The 22097-nt window shown below is 32.2% G+C and overlaps 1 protein-coding gene across 1 annotated transcript; it reads right to left on the reverse strand.

The window, feature by feature from the left end:
* Window positions 1–508: 508 nt before the first annotated feature.
* On the reverse strand, window positions 509–2156 carry LOC140668092 (uncharacterized). Its single transcript, XM_072896689.1, has 3 exons — window positions 1904–2156; window positions 1630–1731; window positions 509–1439 (listed from the first exon to the last, which is right to left on the reverse strand). Exons 1-3 carry the CDS (start codon window positions 1995–1997, stop codon window positions 571–573), a joined length of 1065 nt encoding a protein of 354 aa, XP_072752790.1. The 5' UTR covers window positions 1998–2156; the 3' UTR covers window positions 509–570.
* Window positions 2157–22097: the final 19941 nt, after the last annotated feature.

Consider the following 22097-nt stretch of genomic DNA (forward strand, 5'->3'; position numbering starts at 1 on the left):
TCAATCATCGAACGAGCATTTGGACTATTAAAAGTCAAATTTAGACGCCTGAAATATTTAGACATTTCCAATGCAGAATTTGGAAATACGATAATAGCAGCTACATGTATGCTACACAACTTTATTATTGACAATGGAGAAATAGAAGACTACAATGAAAAATTAATTGACAATGATGATGCTTCTGCAATTGAAGTTAATGAGCAAAATGCAGTTCAGAATAGAACTCAAATGCAGCAAGCAATAGAAAGAAGGAATGCCATTTGTAAATAATTTGTAAACAAATAATTTCTACATAAATTGTTTATTTTTATTAAATATAAAATCTTATTTTCTAATAAATATTTCTTAAATTAATTCAAATTTTTTAACATTAATTATATTAGTCAATATAAGTTATATACATATATATATATATATATATATATATATATATATATATATATATATATATTCTTTTATCTTTGTACGTTTGCGGTACATATCACAGCTTTTCTATTACGCAGTGAGTTTAATAAAAAAAAAATGTTTTAAACATTATTTTGATTTTTCTGTTTCTCTTAGGTAATTTTACATTTTTTCTATTAATTTTTTTAAAAGATCGTTTCTTTCTTGCTGAATTTTGTTATTGTCGTCTATGCTTTTTTTTAAATCTTTTAGAATTTCGATTCGTTCATTTTCCACAGAAAACAATTTTTTTCGCAAATCATATGTCTCCTTTTGAGTTACTTTCTTTCGTGGAGTTTTTGAAGTAGATTCAGAAGCCGGAAAAAATCCAAAAGCAGATTCAGATTCACTGGAATGTCTTGCTGCTACACTGTAAGGAAAGTTAATATTTTCGTCGAATGGATTCTCAATAAACGAATCGAAAGAATCTGATGAAGAATTTGTCAAAGTCCTCGTCAGTGCTGAAGCCGTGGATGTCCTTATCGGTGTTGAATTATACACATACCTTGCCGATACAGGAGATGGTGTTCTTAAAGGCAGTGTAACAGTAGTATTCATCGAAGGCACAGATGTGGTGGATGTTAATGCAGAAGACTCTGTTGATGTAGATAATGATAATGGAGTTGTAGAAGCTGCAGTAGAATTAATGGAAGAAATCGTTGGTCCAAAGTTTATTGTTTGATCATCTGAAAATATATCTTTGAATGTGTCGTAATACTCCCATGAAATTCGTCCTCGTCCCGTCGAACTTTTTCGATTATTATCCTTAATTGTCCTGAAAGTTTTTTTCAAATTTCGCAATTTTCGATCTAGTGCGTCTTCCGTCAAATTTGTATAGCCATTTTTGCTCATTTCTCTTAGAATTTCAGTCCACAAGTTTCTTTTCTTAATTTTGGGGTCACGAAACTTATTTTTTCTTTCTTTGTATAGTTCTAACAATAGTTTTGTACTGTTTATTGTCCATGAATATTTATTGTCTTCTTCTGTTGAATCTGCATAATAAAACATATTCTACTAGTGTAATCAAATATTAATAATTAATTTATTATATATATATTTAAGGGTGTGCATAAAAGATGCGGATGATTGATGTCAGTTTAAATTTATTGCGTGATTCAAAACTTAATTATTTTAATCATTTAAATTTAATTTAAAATAATATATCATAAATATTTTACTCACTGCTTGCTTGTTCACTTTCTGGCAGAGCTGAAAGATCATTGGAACCGGTAACTTCCAAACAGCTTATATTATTTTTCATATAAGTTTGGAAAAAAATATGGTCTGAAATATATAATTATTCTTATAAATATTCCTTAAACTCGTGCGTTTGTATGATATACACAATTAAATTACACGTGAAATTTATTATTTAAGGTTATATAACTATATAACTTTATTAAAAATAAAGTTAATATAATTACTTTATTTAAAATAATACTTTAATTTTATATACCATTTTTTAATCTTTTATGCACCTCCAACAAATCCACGATATTATAAGTTAGTCCATTATAAATATATAGATTTTCATAATAGGTATCCATCATTGCTCTATTATGACTTGATGTCACATGTAACAACGGGCACTCAACAGTTGCGTTAATGTAGCATAAAATTTTTCGCTCGAAAAAATGGCGTCCGCTACCGCAACATGTTGTGGGAGCGCTTCAGATCATAGACCATTCAGCGCGTAAATCCGCAACTGTTTTGTGCGCTGAATGCGCCCAATATTGGCGAACATCTTTGATACCGGTAGTATCAAGAAGGCCGAAAACATTGTCCCTTAACGGTCGGTTCGTATGACACTCCTGTTTACGGTGCGTTCATGCGGATCTGGTGTTTTCGATAATTATCCGAGAGTTTAGACCCAAATCAAGAAATAATTATAGAGAGGTTATCGCCAACGAGAATATGTTGTATCTACATGCAGAAACAACTATACAGGGTGTCCCAGAACAACCTTCCGTCCGTAAAATAACATATTTCTGACACAATTTTAAGACAATTTTTCCTTTACCAAAATTTGATTTGAAGCTTAGTTTTTGAGTTATAAGCAAAAATAGTTAGCAAATCACACGTCGAGTACAGAAGGCAGATAGGAACGGCGCGGCACATCGCGAGCGCGGGCGCAGCTGACCGTTCGACGAGTAATTACCGCCGCATGAGCCGCTAACTATTTTATCTTATAACATAAAATTATGCTTTAAATAAAATTTTGGTAAAGAAGAAAATGTCTTATAATTACGTCAGGAATAAGTGTTCCTTAAAATAACGTTGGACGCTGCAATCAGCTGATTGCTACACGCGATGTGTCTCTCAGCTGAGCCGGAAAATCAATATATCGATCAGTCTGAAGTCGTTGACGACAATGTCGATGACAATCGAAAGAGCGTCGCCGTCGCGGAAGCGGTTATTTCTCTCTCTCTTTCTTTCACTCACTCTGTCCCTTCCTTTTACGCACACACTCAGACATACACACATCGCGTGTAGCAATCAGCTGATCGCAGCGTCCGACGGTTGGCGATCCGGAACAACTTTTGGTCATTAAAGTAATGTTATTTTAAGGAATACTCCTGACATAATTATAAAACATTTTCTTTTTTACCAAAATTTTATTTAAAGCATAATTTTATGCTATAAGGTAAAATAGTTAGCGACTCATGCGGCGGTAATCACCCGTCGGACGGTGCGCCGCGCCGCTCTTGCCTGCCTTCTATACTCGACGCGTGATTTGCTAACTACTTTTGCTTACAACACAAAAACTACGTTTCAAATCAAATTTTGCTAAAGGAAAAATTGTCTTAGAATTGTGTCAGAAATACGTCATTTTACGGACGGAAGGTTGTTCTGGGACACCCTGTATAGTAACATAGTGTTTTTTCTGAAAACTCCGTGAACTAAAGCTTGGATCACGAAGCGCGATACAGGATAATCATAGTATAACTAGTAGGGGCACTCTTTGTCGGCACTTTGATCTTTTTGTCTTTGATCACGTGGTATTCCGCCATGTTTTTGGACTAACATCCAGTGACGTATCAATTGTTCAAGGAACCAGCATTATATTAATATTGCAAAAGGGATGTATAAAAATTTTATAAATTAAAAAAAATTTTTTTAAATTAAAAAATTATGTAAAAATAGAAGAAATAAAAGCTGTTTTTTATCAATAAATTAAAATTAAATAAAAAAAGCTGAATAAACGGCGATTTTTATTCCTAATAAAAATTTATTAGGAATAAAATAATATATAAGTTAAGATTGATCAAAAATAGAAATATATCTAAACAAATTTATACAAATTAGAAACAATTTTATACATAAATAAAAAACAAAATATAAAATGGTTTGTATATTTTATTATTTGAAAATTAATTGTTATATTTATGTACTATCATTATTATAATTATTACATAAAGATAAGAATTAGGCAATAACAAATTATTACACGCAATCATTTATTAATTATATACCATCATACATATAGAGATATACATACAATTACAATTTTTTAGTTATGTCTCCAAATAATCATTTTATTTGAATTATATTTATTTGAATTAGATTTAAAATTACGATTTATAAATTTTAAAGTATAATACAAACGCATCCTAAAAAATAATTTTTTTTTTTTTAAATAAATGTGGAAAATTTTTACACGGATACTGAAACGTAATTAATTCAGCTTATGTCAAAAATGTTTTAATAACATTTGTCTGTAAAATAACGCTTTCAAAATTATCATTAAAAATCGCTTCTAAAGACCATATGTAAAAAATAAAATTGTTATGTGGCATTTTCAAGTTGCCAAAAATGGAACTTTCACTTTGATATGCTTTAAAAAAACAAGAAATTGTTGAGTCCATCAATTCTACATGTGCTATGCTATATTGTTCGCAATCTGTGCAGGAATGTTTATTTAAACATTTGCGAATTAAATGACCGCATACATAACGAATCAAATTTTTTTTCAATCAAATCAAGTTTTTGATATTCCACATCGTTCGGAGTAAAGTCATGAAAAAATTCTGTTTCAACATTTTCCTCAACTTGTGTGCGGTTCTGGCGCAGTGAGTTGAGCGTCTGCTCACTATGCCTAAGATCTCGGGTTCAAATCCGAACAGAACCATCGAATTTTTATTTGATGTTATTTGATCGCCACCTCTCGGAAGGCAATGGCACCGAGAGTATATCTTGCCACAGAAAGAGAACTCCTTCTATCTAGGCCGCTCGGAACCGGCATAAAACAGTAGGTCCCTATGACCGCAGATAAGACGCTCTCTGCGGTCATATGCTAGAGGGAACAGAAAGGGTTTTTGGAAGGAGGAGTAGAGAAGGATGAAAGGGGATTGGTGGACCTGAAAAGCACCCTGGCAATTCCTAGGGAAGTCCGGTATAAGCCCGTTTATCCGTTTTTTATTTTCCTCAACTTCCACGAAATCGTGTTCATTCAATTTGTTTAAATCCAGTAAAATGTTATCAAAATCTTCTTCGCAGTTTTCGTTTTCACTGTTGAAAAAATTGTAAAACAGCAATTTTTTGAACGCCCTAACAAATGCGATGATTGGAGGATTTAAGCAATTTCCTCCTTTCAAACGAATTTTCCCGAATAAATTTTCGACAACATCTTGGTTTAATCTTCGCGTTTGCAAAGAAGGAAACCCTTTGTTTAAGATAGTTCCATATTTGCAGTACAGCAGAAATGCTAATTTTCCAACCATCAATAAATTTTATCTGATTTGTTACATTTTGATTATTGTAATTGATAACTTTCAATTTCTCGAAAAACATTAGACATTCTTGTAAAAATGCCAATTGAAAATCATCTCCTTTGAAAATATGGGCATATAATTTTTCTCCCTTGTATTTCTCGGTAGAATTTAACATATCAAAAAGTTTATCCATTTTGTCAATGAAAGTTATCGTTCCAATTGCTTCATCCGATATTTTTCCAAAATGAATATATGTGTTTATGCCTGCTACTACGGACTGACTCAAAAGTTGAGTAGCTCGTCGAGTTTTCATTTTTTCAAATGGGCCTGGATTAATATGTGAGCTAGTTAATTTTGGCGCTAACTTAAAACGTAGATTTTTATCCATCTCATAAAATTTTCTAACATATTCCATCTTAGCTAAAAATTCATTAAATATAAAAATATATTTTAAAAACATATTTCGAATTGTTTTTAACAAATGTGGAATATCAAATATGAAAAAAATTTGTTGATTGTTTAAAGTAAAATATGGGATTTTATACGTAATTTCCAGATCTTTTGTAAGTTTTATGTTGGTAGAGCCCATATCACACACTACAGTTACAACTTTAAGACCAATGTTTTTCAATTCAATAATACATTGTTTAAGTAATTGTTGTAAAACTGTATTTGAACAAGCTGTATTTGAAAGTACATATGCAAAAGGTTGTTTCCAAGTGCCAGAAATGCTTCTTGCAACAAAGACACATGAAAATTTTGCTGGTTGAAATTGTTTTTCTTTTCCATTGTCGCTAAAGCCAATGATTTCATCAGTCTTTGTATCATAATACAAATGACATTTTAGCGACATTTCATCAAACATAACTGTGCAGTATTTTTCAGCCTCTTGCATATTTGCAACTTTAATACTGAGTAAATCAAATATACTCTTATTTATACCGCTCGTAAAAAAGACATTGGTTGTCATTCTATTTAAAGTCCTTCTGGAGGGCAAACAAAATACAGATGACAAAGCTCTGTATATTTTTGGACCCTTGAAAAACAGATTTAAGCATAATCCTTTATATTGTAAAGAATATCTCCGACCTTTGATTCTTTTATTTTTATTAAAAACTTGTTCTTTTACGAACAGTGCTATTTCCTGAGGTGTGTATTTATCGCATTTTAAGAATTGATCTTTACTTACATTCATTGCTTTTTCAATTTTTTTCGCAAAGCAGCATTCTCTTTTTTTAAATGCTTAAATATTTTCTTTTTGCAGTTTTATTTTTCTCGGAGTATCAGCGGATAAATTTTTCGTTGTTTGAACTGCTTTATGAAATTTCGTTGATACTTCGTGTTGTAAATTACTTGAAATCTTCACTGGAGACAGACAGACAATATTTTGGAGATGAACAGGAGACGTAAGAACCTTATTTTGCTTCATAGAAAACTCTTCTTTCTTCTTTTGTATTTGCATATTTTCACAATTCTGAAATAATTATAAAAATAAGTAACATTAAATAATTAAAGACACTTTTTATTTTAAATTCAAGTATAAATAGGAATAAGCCAATATGAATATCAGCCATAAATTCACAATCATAAAAAATCAATATTTAATATAAATCAAGAGATAAATCAAAATAAATAAAACAAATTTTCTAATTATGCAAGTAACTCACCAATTTGGCGAATGATGTTGAAGGATAAGTTTGTGCAAATTCATCAGGTATTGTTGCAGTTTTTATATGAAAGTTAGCTTCGCTCTGAAAAAAAAATAATAAAATTAGAGAATATATAAGCAATAATTTCTTACTATATTATATTGTCTTTCAAGTAATAAAAAAAAGACAAAAGATTTGTACCTGATTGGTCGGTTCAACTACTGCAATTTCTGTTTCTACTTTTTGTCCAGTGTTGGGAGCAATCTGTAAAATAAAAAAATAAAATATTTTAAATCTATTTATATTTTAATATCTAAAGCCTGTATCAGATTACGCATTGAAAATTTAAGATTAAAGATTAGAATTTGACAAATTAAAACAAAAGGAATAAAAATTTCTTTGTCCTGGTTGGTCAAATTTGAATCTTCAATCTTGAATCTTAATCTTCAATGCGTAGTCTAATACAGGCTTTACAGCACTTAATTTAGATAAATAGACAAACTTTAGATATATCACTTTCACAAATATGTTTTTGCACTAGAGTCTGCATTATTATTAGGGTCTGCATTCTAAAAAATAAGATTTTGAAATGATTTTTTACTTAAAGATTATGTTTCTTATTTATATATATTAATTTATTCTTTGATTCATTATTACGTTACTTACAGCAATATTTTCATTTTCTGTATTTTCAGAGTCCGTATTTAGAGTCGGATAAGCTGAAGGAAGCAAACGATTTTTTAAATCGTTTGCATACGTTCGATCCTCGAAATGATCGCTGCAAACTCTGTTGATAGCGTATAAATATTCTGCAGTCTTCAGCATCAAATCCGGACGATTACAAAATATTATCCACTTCCTTGCCCTAAAATTATTTAGAAATTATTTTTTATTATAATATTTATCAAAAAAATTCTTAGCACGTGTACGTAAAAATATTTTAGAATATAGATACCTTTCATTATCCTTAAGGAAACGAAAGAAATGACACTTTGAGTTTGCAGTTGTATTTTTGCAATTTTTAACACTGCAATTTCTGTACCCTCTGGTTTTACTCATTTTAAATATTATATTATTTTTCGACGTTTTATGTTCACAAGTTTATAACCTCTAATGCACTCTCACAGACTTCATATTACCACAACAATTGTCTGATTGGTTCCTCCCAAAAACATGGCAGATGCGCAGAACGGATCGACGCAAACCCCGAAAAAGCTCGGAGTGCCCCTATTAGTTATACTATGGGATAATGTTCACCAATGCATAGCGAGTTTAAAATTGCTTAGCATTGGCGCAGACTTTGGTGGCTGCGCAGTAGCACTGGGTGGACTTCCGCGAATGCGCGTTTGGGTTTTCTGATCCTTATAGATCCCCCTCCCTACGCGCTGCCGGTGTCGGAATTCCTCCGTCGATGCGCAGTAAATTTTGAGTTATTAAATCGCATGCGCGTTGGAATAGACGTTATCTGGGCCCCCCTTTGAAGGCATTAATCCAGTCAGATCGGTGGTTTTCCTAAAAACCTCGACTTTGAGCCAACTACCTGTCCGTGCGCATGTGCGTTGAATGGAGAGTGCTGGGTGGCAGCAGCGCAATTGTAGAGTGGACACACAATATAGCTCCTTGTGCACTGTTGCATCGGGTTGTGAGCACCTAGAATTAGTTTATTTATAGGTTAGAACATAGTTGTCATCAGTAAGATGGCCGAAGTAAAGGTAAGTCCCCCTCCTGAGGAGGATGCAGCATCATGCTATGAAGAAGATGACGAAATGATCTACGAGGTTAGGAACAAGGACAATGATGTCGTCCTCCTAGAACTAAGTAGGTACATTAGTGAGAAGGATGCGGTAGAGCTGGAACAGATGGCCATTTACGATTATGATGTTTTGATGAGATCTGGGAAATTCTGGGTCAAGGAGATTGCACGCTTCATGAAAAGATGAAAGGACGTAAGCAAGAAAGACCAGGCATGGATGAATACAAGATGTCATGCGGTGTATAACATGATAAATGCACTCGCAGTTCTATACGAGAGAGATTGCCCTGATGGAGACTTAAGTCTTAAATTTGAGAACCTTCATCTAAGGGGAATAAAATTGGTAGAGGAAGTAACGCGCAATGAGGAAAAATACGAGGCCGTGTCTCGCGAGGTTGAGTCGTTGCGCGAAGAAAATAAGAAACTTCGTTCTAGGATTCTCAAGCTTAAGGGAGAGAAGAGAGCTGAGCTTAGAGGAACTAAGGAAGCCAAAAAAGAAGAACAGAAGGATTATAAGGAAGCAATCCTGAATGAAATAAAGTACTTAAGGAGAGAATTCGAAGAATTTTTCTCAAAGTTTTAACAAGACTACGGAGGATACTCTTAAGAGGATGGAACAGAGAAACATTGAGTACATAGAAAGGACTGACAAATACGAGGACGAGATTAAGTAACTTAAGACGGAAGTAGAAAGCCTAAAGGGAGTTGTAGCGAGTTTGAGGAAGAAACCCCATTCTATTGAGTGCAAGGAGTCTCCCATTAACAGTGAAGCATCGGAAAGAGGGAAATTTATTCCCGATTCTGGGGTACTGTTGGATCAGTCCCAACAAGAACTCAAAATTCAACCGAGTATAGAAAAAGGAAGTAATAGCGCGCCAGAGCTTGATGAGTGGAGGACACCTAAAAGGATGGTCAAGAGGACCCCTAAAAGGATACCTAAGGAACATGCAACGAAGGAAGTCGAAACAGATGAATCAAACACTACGTCTGGAAGGAATTTATCGCTGAAGAAAAGCGAGGACACGAGATCTCCTCAACAGAGAAAGAAGGCTCACCTAGCAAAAACATCTGTGGTACTGATCAAAATCGATACCAAGAGAACGTCGTACGCTGAGGCGCTGCAAAGCGCAAGAGAAGATTCGAAAATTTAGGAGCTTGGAATCGACAACACCAAGGTTAAAGTGATGACTAACGGAGCGTACATTATTGAAGTTATGGGCTCCGATAACAAGAAGAAGGCTGACCGCCTACAAGAAGAGATGATGCGAGTACTCGGTGAAGCAGCGACTATATCCAGACCGCAACTCTGCTCAGAAATGTGGGTTTCTGGCCTCGACGTGTCTGCTGGCTCCTTGGATGTTGCGAAGGTCTTGGCGGATAGCGGAAGGTGCCTCCAAGAGGATATCAAAATCAATGGGATAAGGCAATCGAAGACTGGTAAGTTCACAGCCTATGTAAATTGCCCATATATCGCGGCAGATAAAATTACCAGGAAAGGCAAGATCAAAATAGGCTGGACACTGGTAAGTGCAGAGATCATTGACAGGCCCACTCAATGCTACAGATGCTGGCACTTTGTCCACATCAGTAGTGCGTGTGCCTCGAAAACTGATAGGACAGGCTACTGTTATAAGTGCGGAGAAGCCAAACACTTGGCTAAGGATTGCAACAGGATGGCCTGTTGTGTACTATGTAAGAAAAAAGGTATTCCGAACAATCACCGTATGGGAAGTCTAAGCTGTGGAACGACAGATTTTTAAGGAGACTGCTATGCTGAGTAGCCCTTGTAAACAGGAAGTAGTAGTAGTAAGATAGTACTCTAGCGAAATCGGTATAAGATGGGTTACTAGTTGTAAGCTATTAACCCATTTGCACCCATAAGCGGAATATTTCGCGCATGACGATCGTCTTCTATCACCGAGCGCGGAATATTCCGCGAGCCGCGATTTTCTTTTATCACCGCTCGCGGAATATTCCGTATAAAGCACAGATCACGTTTTACTGTCAATTTGTGAGCATCTGAGCTAGTTTCATTGCATTCTGAACAAATTTTAATTTTGTTAATTGTTGTGAAGATCTTTCCCAGTAAACATTTTGACATCCATTGTATATACATTACATATACATCAGTGGATATGACACATCCTATATACATACAGTGATATACAAATGATGTACATTGGATATCGTAAGTATGTGCGAATGCAACGCGCTGTATGTGCAATGTATATCCATGCCATGTACACGCACCGGCATAAATGGTGTCCGTCGGTAAATGTGTATGTACGTACGTGTATGACAACCGAGAGCGTCACATACACATGCAGCGCGTACGTACGTGTCACTTGAAGCGCGGCGGAGTTCATGCAGCGGAGGAGAAAAAAGTGGGAGGCAATCCGATGTTGCATCCTTAGCGCAACCCGCACGATCGAGAGAGAAAGCATGACAAGACGTGATGCCGACTAGTGGTGTCCTGTAGCACTGCCTCACTCACTCTACGCTTGAATGCAGGAGGAATGAGCGAGAGAGCTATAGGACACCGCGTTGTCTCTATATGCGTCTCGTTCGCTCTCGCGCTTATGTTATGCTTTCTTTTTTATTCTTTCAAGAAACGTGGCTGAACTCTGCGCATCGAATGCCGGCATTCGTAAAATTATAATTATATTATATTAATATTAGAAGTTCGGTTTCACATATATCAAAAAAATATGATTATTCTAATTAAATATTAATTTATTTATGATTGTGTATTTTTTTTTCTATTTATGTAAAAAAATTTGCTAAAAAATATATATATACATGTATCATTATGAGTAATTTTGAGATTCACTAGAACAGTAATTGTAAACTTGTATCCGTTTGTAATTAAATTTATAATTACTTATAAATAAACGTGTAGAAATGATAATTCGTGATATAAAATATTTTTCGTAATTGTATTATTACAAAACTCAAATTTTAAATTCCCGATAAAAAATTTCTTATGTATAGTTATACAGAATTGAATATTATTATACAGGATTCAACACAATTGTGTAAAAATATGTATAATTATTATAGATGACACCGTATAAAACGTTACGTATATTTATATATAAATGGATTGATAGCTACAATTAGAATTATGTATATGTAAGCTTATACATACTTATACACAATGCCTGCAACATTTTATGTATAATTATTAATAATTATATATAATCATATATAAAATGGACAAATTTCGTATATAAATTTGTATCATTAGATACGACTATTTTTGTCTGATTATATATAAAAATTTTTTACCGGGTTTGTAACACAATATCGATATCTGATCGAATTCATGGTTTGTCACAAATGAACCAACGAGCATTTAACTGTAAATTTACAATACTTATATAAAAATGTAACTAATTTAGAGAAGATAACGTTATGCTGCGTAATATTACAAAAATTTAGATATCTTTATAAAATTTTTTTAAATATTAATGATTAAATTATACATATATTAATATTAAATATTATTTTAAAGTAAATTAAAAACTCTATTTATTTTCTCTCTTTTTTTATTTATTTTCATAAATACATATATATATATTTTTACATATAATTATATATAAAATATAAAATAAAAAAAAAAAATATATATATATATATATATATAGAGAGAGAGAGAGAGAGAATTTATATATAAAAAATATATATATATATATATATAATTATATAGAATTATATATACTGTTACGTCCGTGTCAGCTGTGAGGAAATCGATATATCGATCAAAAGTTTGAAAAAAAAACGAGCGTCGCAAGAAGACGAGTCTGCTTTCGGACGTAACACTATATATATATATATACAGAGCATATACATATATATATATATATATATATATATATATGCTCTGTATACATATACAGAGTATACGCGTCTATAGGCGTCTCACTCGTTCGTATACTCTGTATATATATATAATATATATATATATATATATATATATATATATATATATATATATTATATATTTATATACAGAGTATACGAACGAGTGAGACGCCTATAGACGCTTCTCCTCGCGGTGTGAAAGTTTTATTGGCCCTGAAAAGGGCCGATCGTGGGATAAGCGCGGAAGCTGCATTTCATTTAATAATTTGTCCAGTATCCGTCCCGGTCAATAACTTGATTGAGTCGATTTGGTATCGAATCAATCAAGTTTGCGAGAAAGTCTGGTCGATGCCGAAGCCCTTCCCAGACTTCTCTCGCATGGTTAACTAACGCTGCTACCGTCCTCTCCCGTCTTGGTTCCCATCGTTGAACCATTTGTGCCCAGACATTTTCGATCAAATTTAGATCTGAACGTGCAGGCCAGTTGACCAATTGAATCTCCGGATGATCCCGAAACCATGCCCGTGTTTCATGTGAGGTATGGACTCCGGAGTTATCCTGCACTAACCGGATAACTGGTACATCCTCTGCGGGATAGATTGCGCGTACTGAAGGAAGAAGAACATCCTCCAGTATGCGAATATAGTCCGCAGAGTTCATCCGCGAGGGAATTTGCACCAATTCGCCGATTGCAGTTCCCGAAATCCAGCCCCACATTCCACACGAAATCCTTCCACTTTTGTGAAGAGGCACAACATGATTCGGATGCAACCTTTGATCTCTTGGTCGCCATACATGAGGTGTGCGGTCGACAGATGATACAAAGACCTTTTCATCGGTCCAGATCACAGCCTCCCATTCCTCACGGCTCGTCACCAGGTTTTCCAAAGCGAACGCGATGCGCTACTCCCGATGAACAGGAGTCAGCAGAATTTTGAGGTCTGGACGGTAACAATGTAACCCAGCTTCGTTCAGACGTCGCCGGGCGGTCCGATCCGATACTTGGACGTTCGCCGCGTTGAGAGCCTCTTGGACATCGTCGAAGGGCTGCTCAACTGCTGCGGCAACGATAGCCTCATCTTCTTCCGCCCTGGTTTTACGAGGCCTACGATTATGCTGACGATGATCATGCAAAGCATGATCACCACCATCGGCAAATCGTTGTATCCATCGTCGAACAGTTTTGTCAGAGCACGAAATCGCAGCAGCGATTTCCGCTACTGTTCTTCCGGCCTGCCACTGTCCAACGATGCGACCTCGTATCTCAGGACACAAGTTTTGAGGCATCGTAACACTTATCGCAATTAATAATGCGTTCTCCGCTATGGCACCACGATAAATAATTTAATAAAACAAAAATAGAAAGGAAATAAAAAGTTGAAAAACGCGGTCTTCTAGTAATGCATCAATAAAGAAAGAATAAATAAAAAGAAAAGAGAAACGGCATTGTTCGTATGAGTGAGACAAATATAAAGACCTATTTATATATATATATATATATATAATATTACAAAAATTTAGATATCATCATAAAATTTTTTTAAATATTAATATTATATTTTTTAATGATTAAATTATACATATATTAATATTAAATATTAATTTAAAGTAAATTAAAAACTCTATTTATTTTCTCTCTTTTTTTATTTATTTTCATAAATACATATATATATATTTTTATATATAATTATGTATAAAATATAAAATATAAAAAAAATATATATATATATATATATATATATATATATATATATATATACAGGGTGGACCATTTTAATCCATCCAGTCGAATATCTCGAAAACTAAGCTCGGGAGAGAAAAATGTTTCAGACAAAAGTTGTATGGTTTCGAGGGGGCCATAAGATGGTATCATTGGTTTGACCTTGAAAAGTGATTTGAAGGTCACGTGAAGGTCACTTCAAGTTTTTTAAATGGAACACCCTATATATTTTTACATATTCTTATAGCTCATCTCGAGAGCTTTCCAAAACACTTATGACAAAGTATTTTTCATTAAGTATTTTTTGAGTTATAAGGCTTCAAAGTATTTTGACATAAAATACAAGATATCTCGTAAAATATTCATTTTTTATTATCTTACTCTAATACTTTTATGCACAGAATAATGAGACGAATCAATTGGTGTAAAGAAAACACATAATTATGTTAAAGTAAAAATGTGTAACTGTAGTTGCAAATTCAGATTTTTACTTTAACATAATTATGTGTTTTAATTACGCCAATTGATTCGTCTCGTTATTCTGTGCATAAAAGTATTAGAGTAAGATAATCAAAAAATGAATATTTTATGAGATATCTTATATTTTATGTCAAAATACTGCAACTTTGAAGCCTTATAATTCAAAAAATACTTAATGAAAAATACTTTGTCATAAGTGTTTTGGAAAGCTCTCGAGATGAGCTATAAGAATATGTAAAAATATATAGGGTGTTCCATTTAAAAAACTTGAAGTGACCTTCACGTGACCTTCAAATCACTTTTCAAGGTCAAACCAATGATACCATCTTATGGCCCCCTCGAAACCATACAACTTTTGTCTGAAACATTTTTCTCTCCCGAGCTTAGTTTTCGAGATATTCGACTGGATGGATTAAAATGGTCCACCCTGTATATATATATATATATATATATATATATATATATATATATTTTTTTTATATTTTATATTTTATACATAATTATATATAAAAATATATATATATGTATTTATGAAAATAAATAAAAAAAGAGAGAAAATAAATAGAGTTTTTAATTTACTTTAAATTAATATTTAATATTAATATATGTATAATTTAATCATTAAAAAATATAATATTAATATTTAAAAAAATTTTATGATGATATCTAAATTTTTGTAATATTATATATATATATATATATATAAATAGGTCTTTATATTTGTCTCACTCATACGAACAATGCCGTTTCTCTTTTCTTTTTATTTATTCTTTCTTTATTGATGCATTACTAGAAGACCGCGTTTTTCAACTTTTTATTTCCTTTCTATTTTTGTTTTATTAAATTATTTATCGTGGTGCCATAGCGGAGAACGCATTATTAATTGCGATAAGTGTTACGATGCCTCAAAACTTGTGTCCTGAGATACGAGGTCGCATCGTTGGACAGTGGCAGGCCGGAAGAACAGTAGCGGAAATCGCTGCTGCGATTTCGTGCTCTGACAAAACTGTTCGACGATGGATACAACGATTTGCCGATGGTGGTGATCATGCTTTGCATGATCATCGTCAGCATAATCGTAGGCCTCGTAAAACCAGGGCGGAAGAAGATGAGGCTATCGTTGCCGCAGCAGTTGAGCAGCCCTTCGACGATGTCCAAGAGGCTCTCAACGCGGCGAACGTCCAAGTATCGGATCGGACCGCCCGGCGACGTCTGAACGAAGCTGGGTTACATTGTTACCGTCCAGACCTCAAAATTCTGCTGACTCCTGTTCATCGGGAGTAGCGCATCGCGTTCGCTTTGGAAAACCTGGTGACGAGCCGTGAGGAATGGGAGGCTGTGATCTGGACCGATGAAAAGGTCTTTGTATCATCTGTCGACCGCACACCTCATGTATGGCGACCAAGAGATCAAAGGTTGCATCCGAATCATGTTGTGCCTCTTCACAAAAGTGGAAGGATTTCGTGTGGAATGTGGGGCTGGATTTCGGGAACTGCAATCGGCGAATTGGTGCAAATTCCCTCGCGGATGAACTCTGCGGACTATATTCGCATACTGGAGGATGTTCTTCTTCCTTCAGTACGCGCAATCTATCCCGCAGAGGATGTACCAGTTATCCGGTTAGTGCAGGATAACTCCGGAGTCCATACCTCACATGAAAACACGGGCATGGTTTCGGGATCATCCGGAGATTCAATTGGTCAACTGGCCTGCACGTTCAGATCTAAATTTGATCGAAAATGTCTGGGCACAAATGGTTCAACGATGGGAACCAAGACGGGAGAGGACGGTAGCAGCGTTAGTTAACCATGCGAGAGAAGTCTGGGAAGGGCTTCGGCATCGACCAGACTTTCTCGCAAACTTGATTGATTCGATACCAAATCGACTCAATCAAGTTATTGACCGGGACGGATACTGGACAAATTATTAAATGAAATGCAGCTTCCGCGCTTATCCCACGATCGGCCCTTTTCAGGGCCAATAAAACTTTCACACCGCGAGGAGAAGCGTCTATAGGCGTCTCACTCGTTCGTATACTCTGTATATAAATATATAATATATATATATATATATATATATATATATTATATATATATACAGAGTATACGAACGAGTGAGACGCCTATAGACGCGTATACTCTGTATATGTATACAGAGCATATATATATATATATATATATATATATATATATGTATATGCTCTGTATATATATATATATAGTTTTACGTCCGAAAGCAGACTCGTCTTCTTGCGACGCTCGTTTTTTTTTCAAACTTTTGATCGATATATCGATTTCCTCACAGCTGACACGGACGTAACAGTATATATAATTCTATATAATTATATATATATATATATATATTTTTTATATATAAATTCTCTCTCTCTCTCTCTCTATATATATATATATATATATATTTTTTTTTTTTATTTTATATTTTATATATAATTATATGTAAAAATATATATATATGTATTTATGAAAATAAATAAAAAAAGAGAGAAAATAAATAGAGTTTTTAATTTACTTTAAAATAATATTTAATATTAATATATGTATAATTTAATCATTAATATTTAAAAAAATTTTATAAAGATATCTAAATTTTTGTAATATTACGCAGCATAACGTTATCTTCTCTAAATTAGTTACATTTTTATATAAGTATTGTAAATTTACAGTTAAATGCTCGTTGGTTCATTTGTGACAAACCATGAATTCGATCAGATATCGATATTGTGTTACAAACCCGGTAAAAAATTTTTATATATAATCAGACAAAAATAGTCGTATCTAATGATACAAATTTATATACGAAATTTGTCCATTTTATATATGATTATATATAATTATTAATAATTATACATAAAATGTTGCAGGCATTGTGTATAAGTATGTATAAGCTTACATATACATAATTCTAATTGTAGCTATCAATCCATTTATATATAAATATACGTAACGTTTTATACGGTGTCATCTATAATAATTATACATATTTTTACACAATTGTGTTGAATCCTGTATAATAATATTCAATTCTGTATAACTATACATAAGAAATTTTTTATCGGGAATTTAAAATTTGAGTTTTGTAATAATACAATTACGAAAAATATTTTATATCACGAATTATCATTTCTACACGTTTATTTATAAGTAATTATAAATTTAATTACAAACGGATACAAGTTTACAATTACTGTTCTAGTGAATCTCAAAATTACTCATAATGATACATGTATATATATATTTTTTAGCAAATTTTTTTACATAAATAGAAAAAAAAATACACAATCATAAATAAATTAATATTTAATTAGAATAATCATATTTTTTTGATATATGTGAAACCGAACTTCTAATATTAATATAATATAATTATAATTTTACGAATGCCGGCATTCGATGCGCAGAGTTCAGCCACGTTTCTTGAAAGAATAAAAAAGAAAGCATAACATAAGCGCGAGAGCGAACGAGACGCATATAGAGACAACGCGGTGTCCTATAGCTCTCTCGCTCATTCCTCCTGCATTCAAGCGTAGAGTGAGTGAGGCAGTGCTACAGGACACCACTAGTCGGCATCACGTCTTGTCATGCTTTCTCTCTCGATCGTGCGGGTTGCGCTAAGGATGCAACATCGGATTGCCTCCCACTTTTTTCTCCTCCGCTGCATGAACTCCGCCGCGCTTCAAGTGACACGTACGTACGCGCTGCATGTGTATGTGACGCTCTCGGTTGTCATACACGTACGTACATACACATTTACCGACGGACACCATTTATGCCGGTGCGTGTACATGTGTATATTTGCTGAACATTCTACGTATATGTATATGTGTACAGAAAAGTACATTTATTGGACATTTCATGTATGTGCATTTCATATACGTCTGTGGATATGACTTATTCTATGTATAGTCTATTCTATGTATATTCTATGTATCTGCAAACAACGTACAATGGATATTCTATTTGTATATAAATTCAACGATTTATTTGTACATGTACATTGTATATTTATACAATATACATGCGTATAGATGAGGTACATTCCATAAACATTCGTGAAAAGTATATGACAGATAATTTACATATACATTGAATATTTATTTTATATCCAATGTATGTAAATTGCATATACATTTATGGACATAATATTCTATGTATATACAGTGATCTACAACAAGGCACATTGTATGGATATGTATACGTATTAATGTGCGTTATATTTGTATATTTTAAAGACATCCAATGTACATTGTAGATCATAATACGTACATAGAATGTCATAGTCATACACAAATATACATAAATTATTTAAGAAAATACTTTACATGTATTTTCATACATATACTTGTATCTACAGACATAGATACTTTTGTATATGCATCATATTCTGTGTATTAAAATAGATAAGAAAGGATTAAAGGTTTATACAATAAAATATATATATATATATATATATATATATATATACGTCTATTTATTTTTAATGTATTACATTTATTAATATTACATTAAAATTAAATTTAAAAGTATTTTTTGAACATGAAAATATTGTTTTCTTTGGTCAAAGCATTCCATAAATAAGAAACTTAAAAAATGAAAGCATATAAGTTACAATATTAAGAAGCTTGTTCGCTAAAAAAATACATTATCTATTTGAAAAGATATTAAACAAATCAAAATAATTGTATAATATTAATTCTATTAATAATTAATATATAATATCTTGTAAGAAACATTAATTAACCTAACCAAAACGCTAAAGGTTGAACTAAAAAATATAGGTTTTGCTTTTCTAACAATATTTTTTATATTATATTATATTAATAAAAATTCATTAACATTACTTTAATTGGCTTTATTGAAAACGTTGAGAAAAACGTTCAGTTTTTATTTAAAACATTGTTAAGAGTTGCAAATATAATTGAATTTAATTATAAATTAAAATATAATTCTTAATTGCATAAAATTAAATTGACAATTATATTTAAAACATTTTTTTAATAATTTTTAAATCTGTTTATAAGTGTAATAATGGAAAAGAAACGTATTGATCTCTAAATGGTAGAACTATTACTTTGCTATTTATATCATCAATAGTCCACATTTCAAGTATATTATTTTTTTTTATATACTGTATGTCAAAAAAAGATGAATTACATGGCTTGGAGTAAAAATCATTTTGTAAACTGTAGCTATAACCTAAGAAAACTACTGAATTTTTATGCATAACAAAATTTTTTATTTCAATTATTGTTTTATTTTTCAACTCTACAAATCGATCAGCAATTCTATTAATATTTAAACAGTATTCGGTAGTTTTAAGTTTTTTGTACTGAGGAGGATTACAAATAATTATTAAAGGGCCATCAGAATGTTCCATTAACAATTCTGTAGACAAATTATTATCAGTATTCTTAATAGGTCTTAAAATATTATTTTCTTCAACAATTCGACGAACAACTTGTTGCAAGGGTTGAGAAGTTTTACGAACCATTTTTTTTAGCTTTTGCATAAAATTTTCAAATGGAAAAGCACAAAAATTATCTAGCGAACCAAATAATCTTACACAATTGTTTAAGTGTAAAAAATTATGTATATTGTGTGAAATGAAATCTGGACCATAGATTTGAATAGAATTAGTAATAAAATGCTTCATGAGCTCGTGAGCGTAAGAAATAAAATGTTCATATTTTGAATAATAATTACTAATTAAGATAGTACTGACCAAGCTGAATGTAATAAAATTATTGTAAATTTTAGGAGGCAGTATTTGCTTTAAGACTATTTATTATATTGGGCTTGTATATAGTAAAAAAAGTCTAAATTCAGTTGCCTTATATCGCTTGCATTCTACTATAGATCGAGTTTTCCTTGAAAATTCACAAGGAATATATTTTCTTAGTTTAAAAAGCAAGTTAGTAATATCATTAACATCTTTTGCACGTAATTTATGAGGAGGTTTTCCAAATATCCACCCATAGTGTCTATTGCATAGCAATCTCTTAGTTCCGCCTAACAAAAGATTATGCATGTAATCCAAGGACACATTATCAATAATATTAAAGCCTGGAATGTTAATGAAAAGAGTTTCACCAACGTGATGTTCTGGGTGAAGTTTATTCCTAAAAGAATCATTTGTTCTTTTTACAAGATTTTCCGTTTCTACGAAACAAATAACATTGTTAATCATTTCTTCTTCTTGATTGCACTTCGTGCAGGAAAAGTAACCTGAATGACTTTTAAGTGACAGAACAAATGATTTTACAGGTGTATCATAGATTAACATTTCAATTTTAAATTTGCTTATAACATTTTTGATTAATATGCCATTTGTTGTTAACTTTACACATTCATTAACAAAATCAAATAAAAAAATCATTGGCATTTGGTTTTTGATTTCCATGATAGAGAGCTACTAAGAAAACTTTATTTTTAAGGGCTTCGATTGATTTGACAGAACACAAAATAGGCCAAAACGAACTTTCAGAACTTTCACTTAAAAGTAGCCCATCAATATTAACTACAAGAAGAAACTCTGTGCTGGATGTTACATTTATATTAAAAGTAATGCATAAAGAATTTAATGTTTCAGCTATCCCGAAATAATGAAATAAACCAGATCTCAATTTTTTACCATATGATTTGTTAGGCGTTTTTAAAAGACTGCGAGGATCTGCTGGTAAATTGTTGGTGCAATAAGAAGGATCTTCGCGCAAAATAGTAAGCGGCTCTCTCAGTGCAGATAAACTAATGTTGTCTTCCACAGCCCCTTTAGCAATTTTTAAAGATAACTGCTCACTATTTCCGACATGATCCAAACACAAACTTGTATCTCTAATCATGCTATTAGAACTATGAGTGGGTTGTTCGTTGAACGTCAAGTTATTAATGTCTAAACAACTCGAACCAATATTCTCGGTATCAGAATTATAATCAACTTTATTATTTGAGTAGCTGTAACGATTTCTTTCAGCAATTTTATTCTTTCTAACCGTTAAACTTTAAACATGAAATTGATAAGTATTATTAATAATTGCTACAGATTGCTTTACTTTTTTTTAAATATATTTAGAACGTTTTTCTCGGAAACTCTTTTTTTCATTCATTTTTATTCAAAATATTGAACATATATACTAAAAAAAATACTATAAGCTCTTAATAACCACAATTATTATATATGATGGCTAATACTCTGCACACCCATTAAATACAAAACTTGTTATTCAAACTTTAAAAAGAAAAAACTATATTTTGTTCAATGTCTCATATAAAAGATGTAATATTAATTATTAAAAATTAAAAAATAAGATTACATTAAAATAATTTTAGATATGTAGTAATAACACATATAGAAGCAGTAATACTGCTAAGTCAAGACTAGACTATCAGTCTGTTCGAAAGAAAATAAAATTTGCACATACGTTCAATATAAGCACACTATTTTACCAGTGCAAATCG

Source organism: Anoplolepis gracilipes, chromosome 1, assembly GCF_047496725.1.
Source record: "Anoplolepis gracilipes chromosome 1, ASM4749672v1, whole genome shotgun sequence".
Lineage (NCBI taxonomy): Eukaryota > Metazoa > Arthropoda > Insecta > Hymenoptera > Formicidae > Anoplolepis > Anoplolepis gracilipes.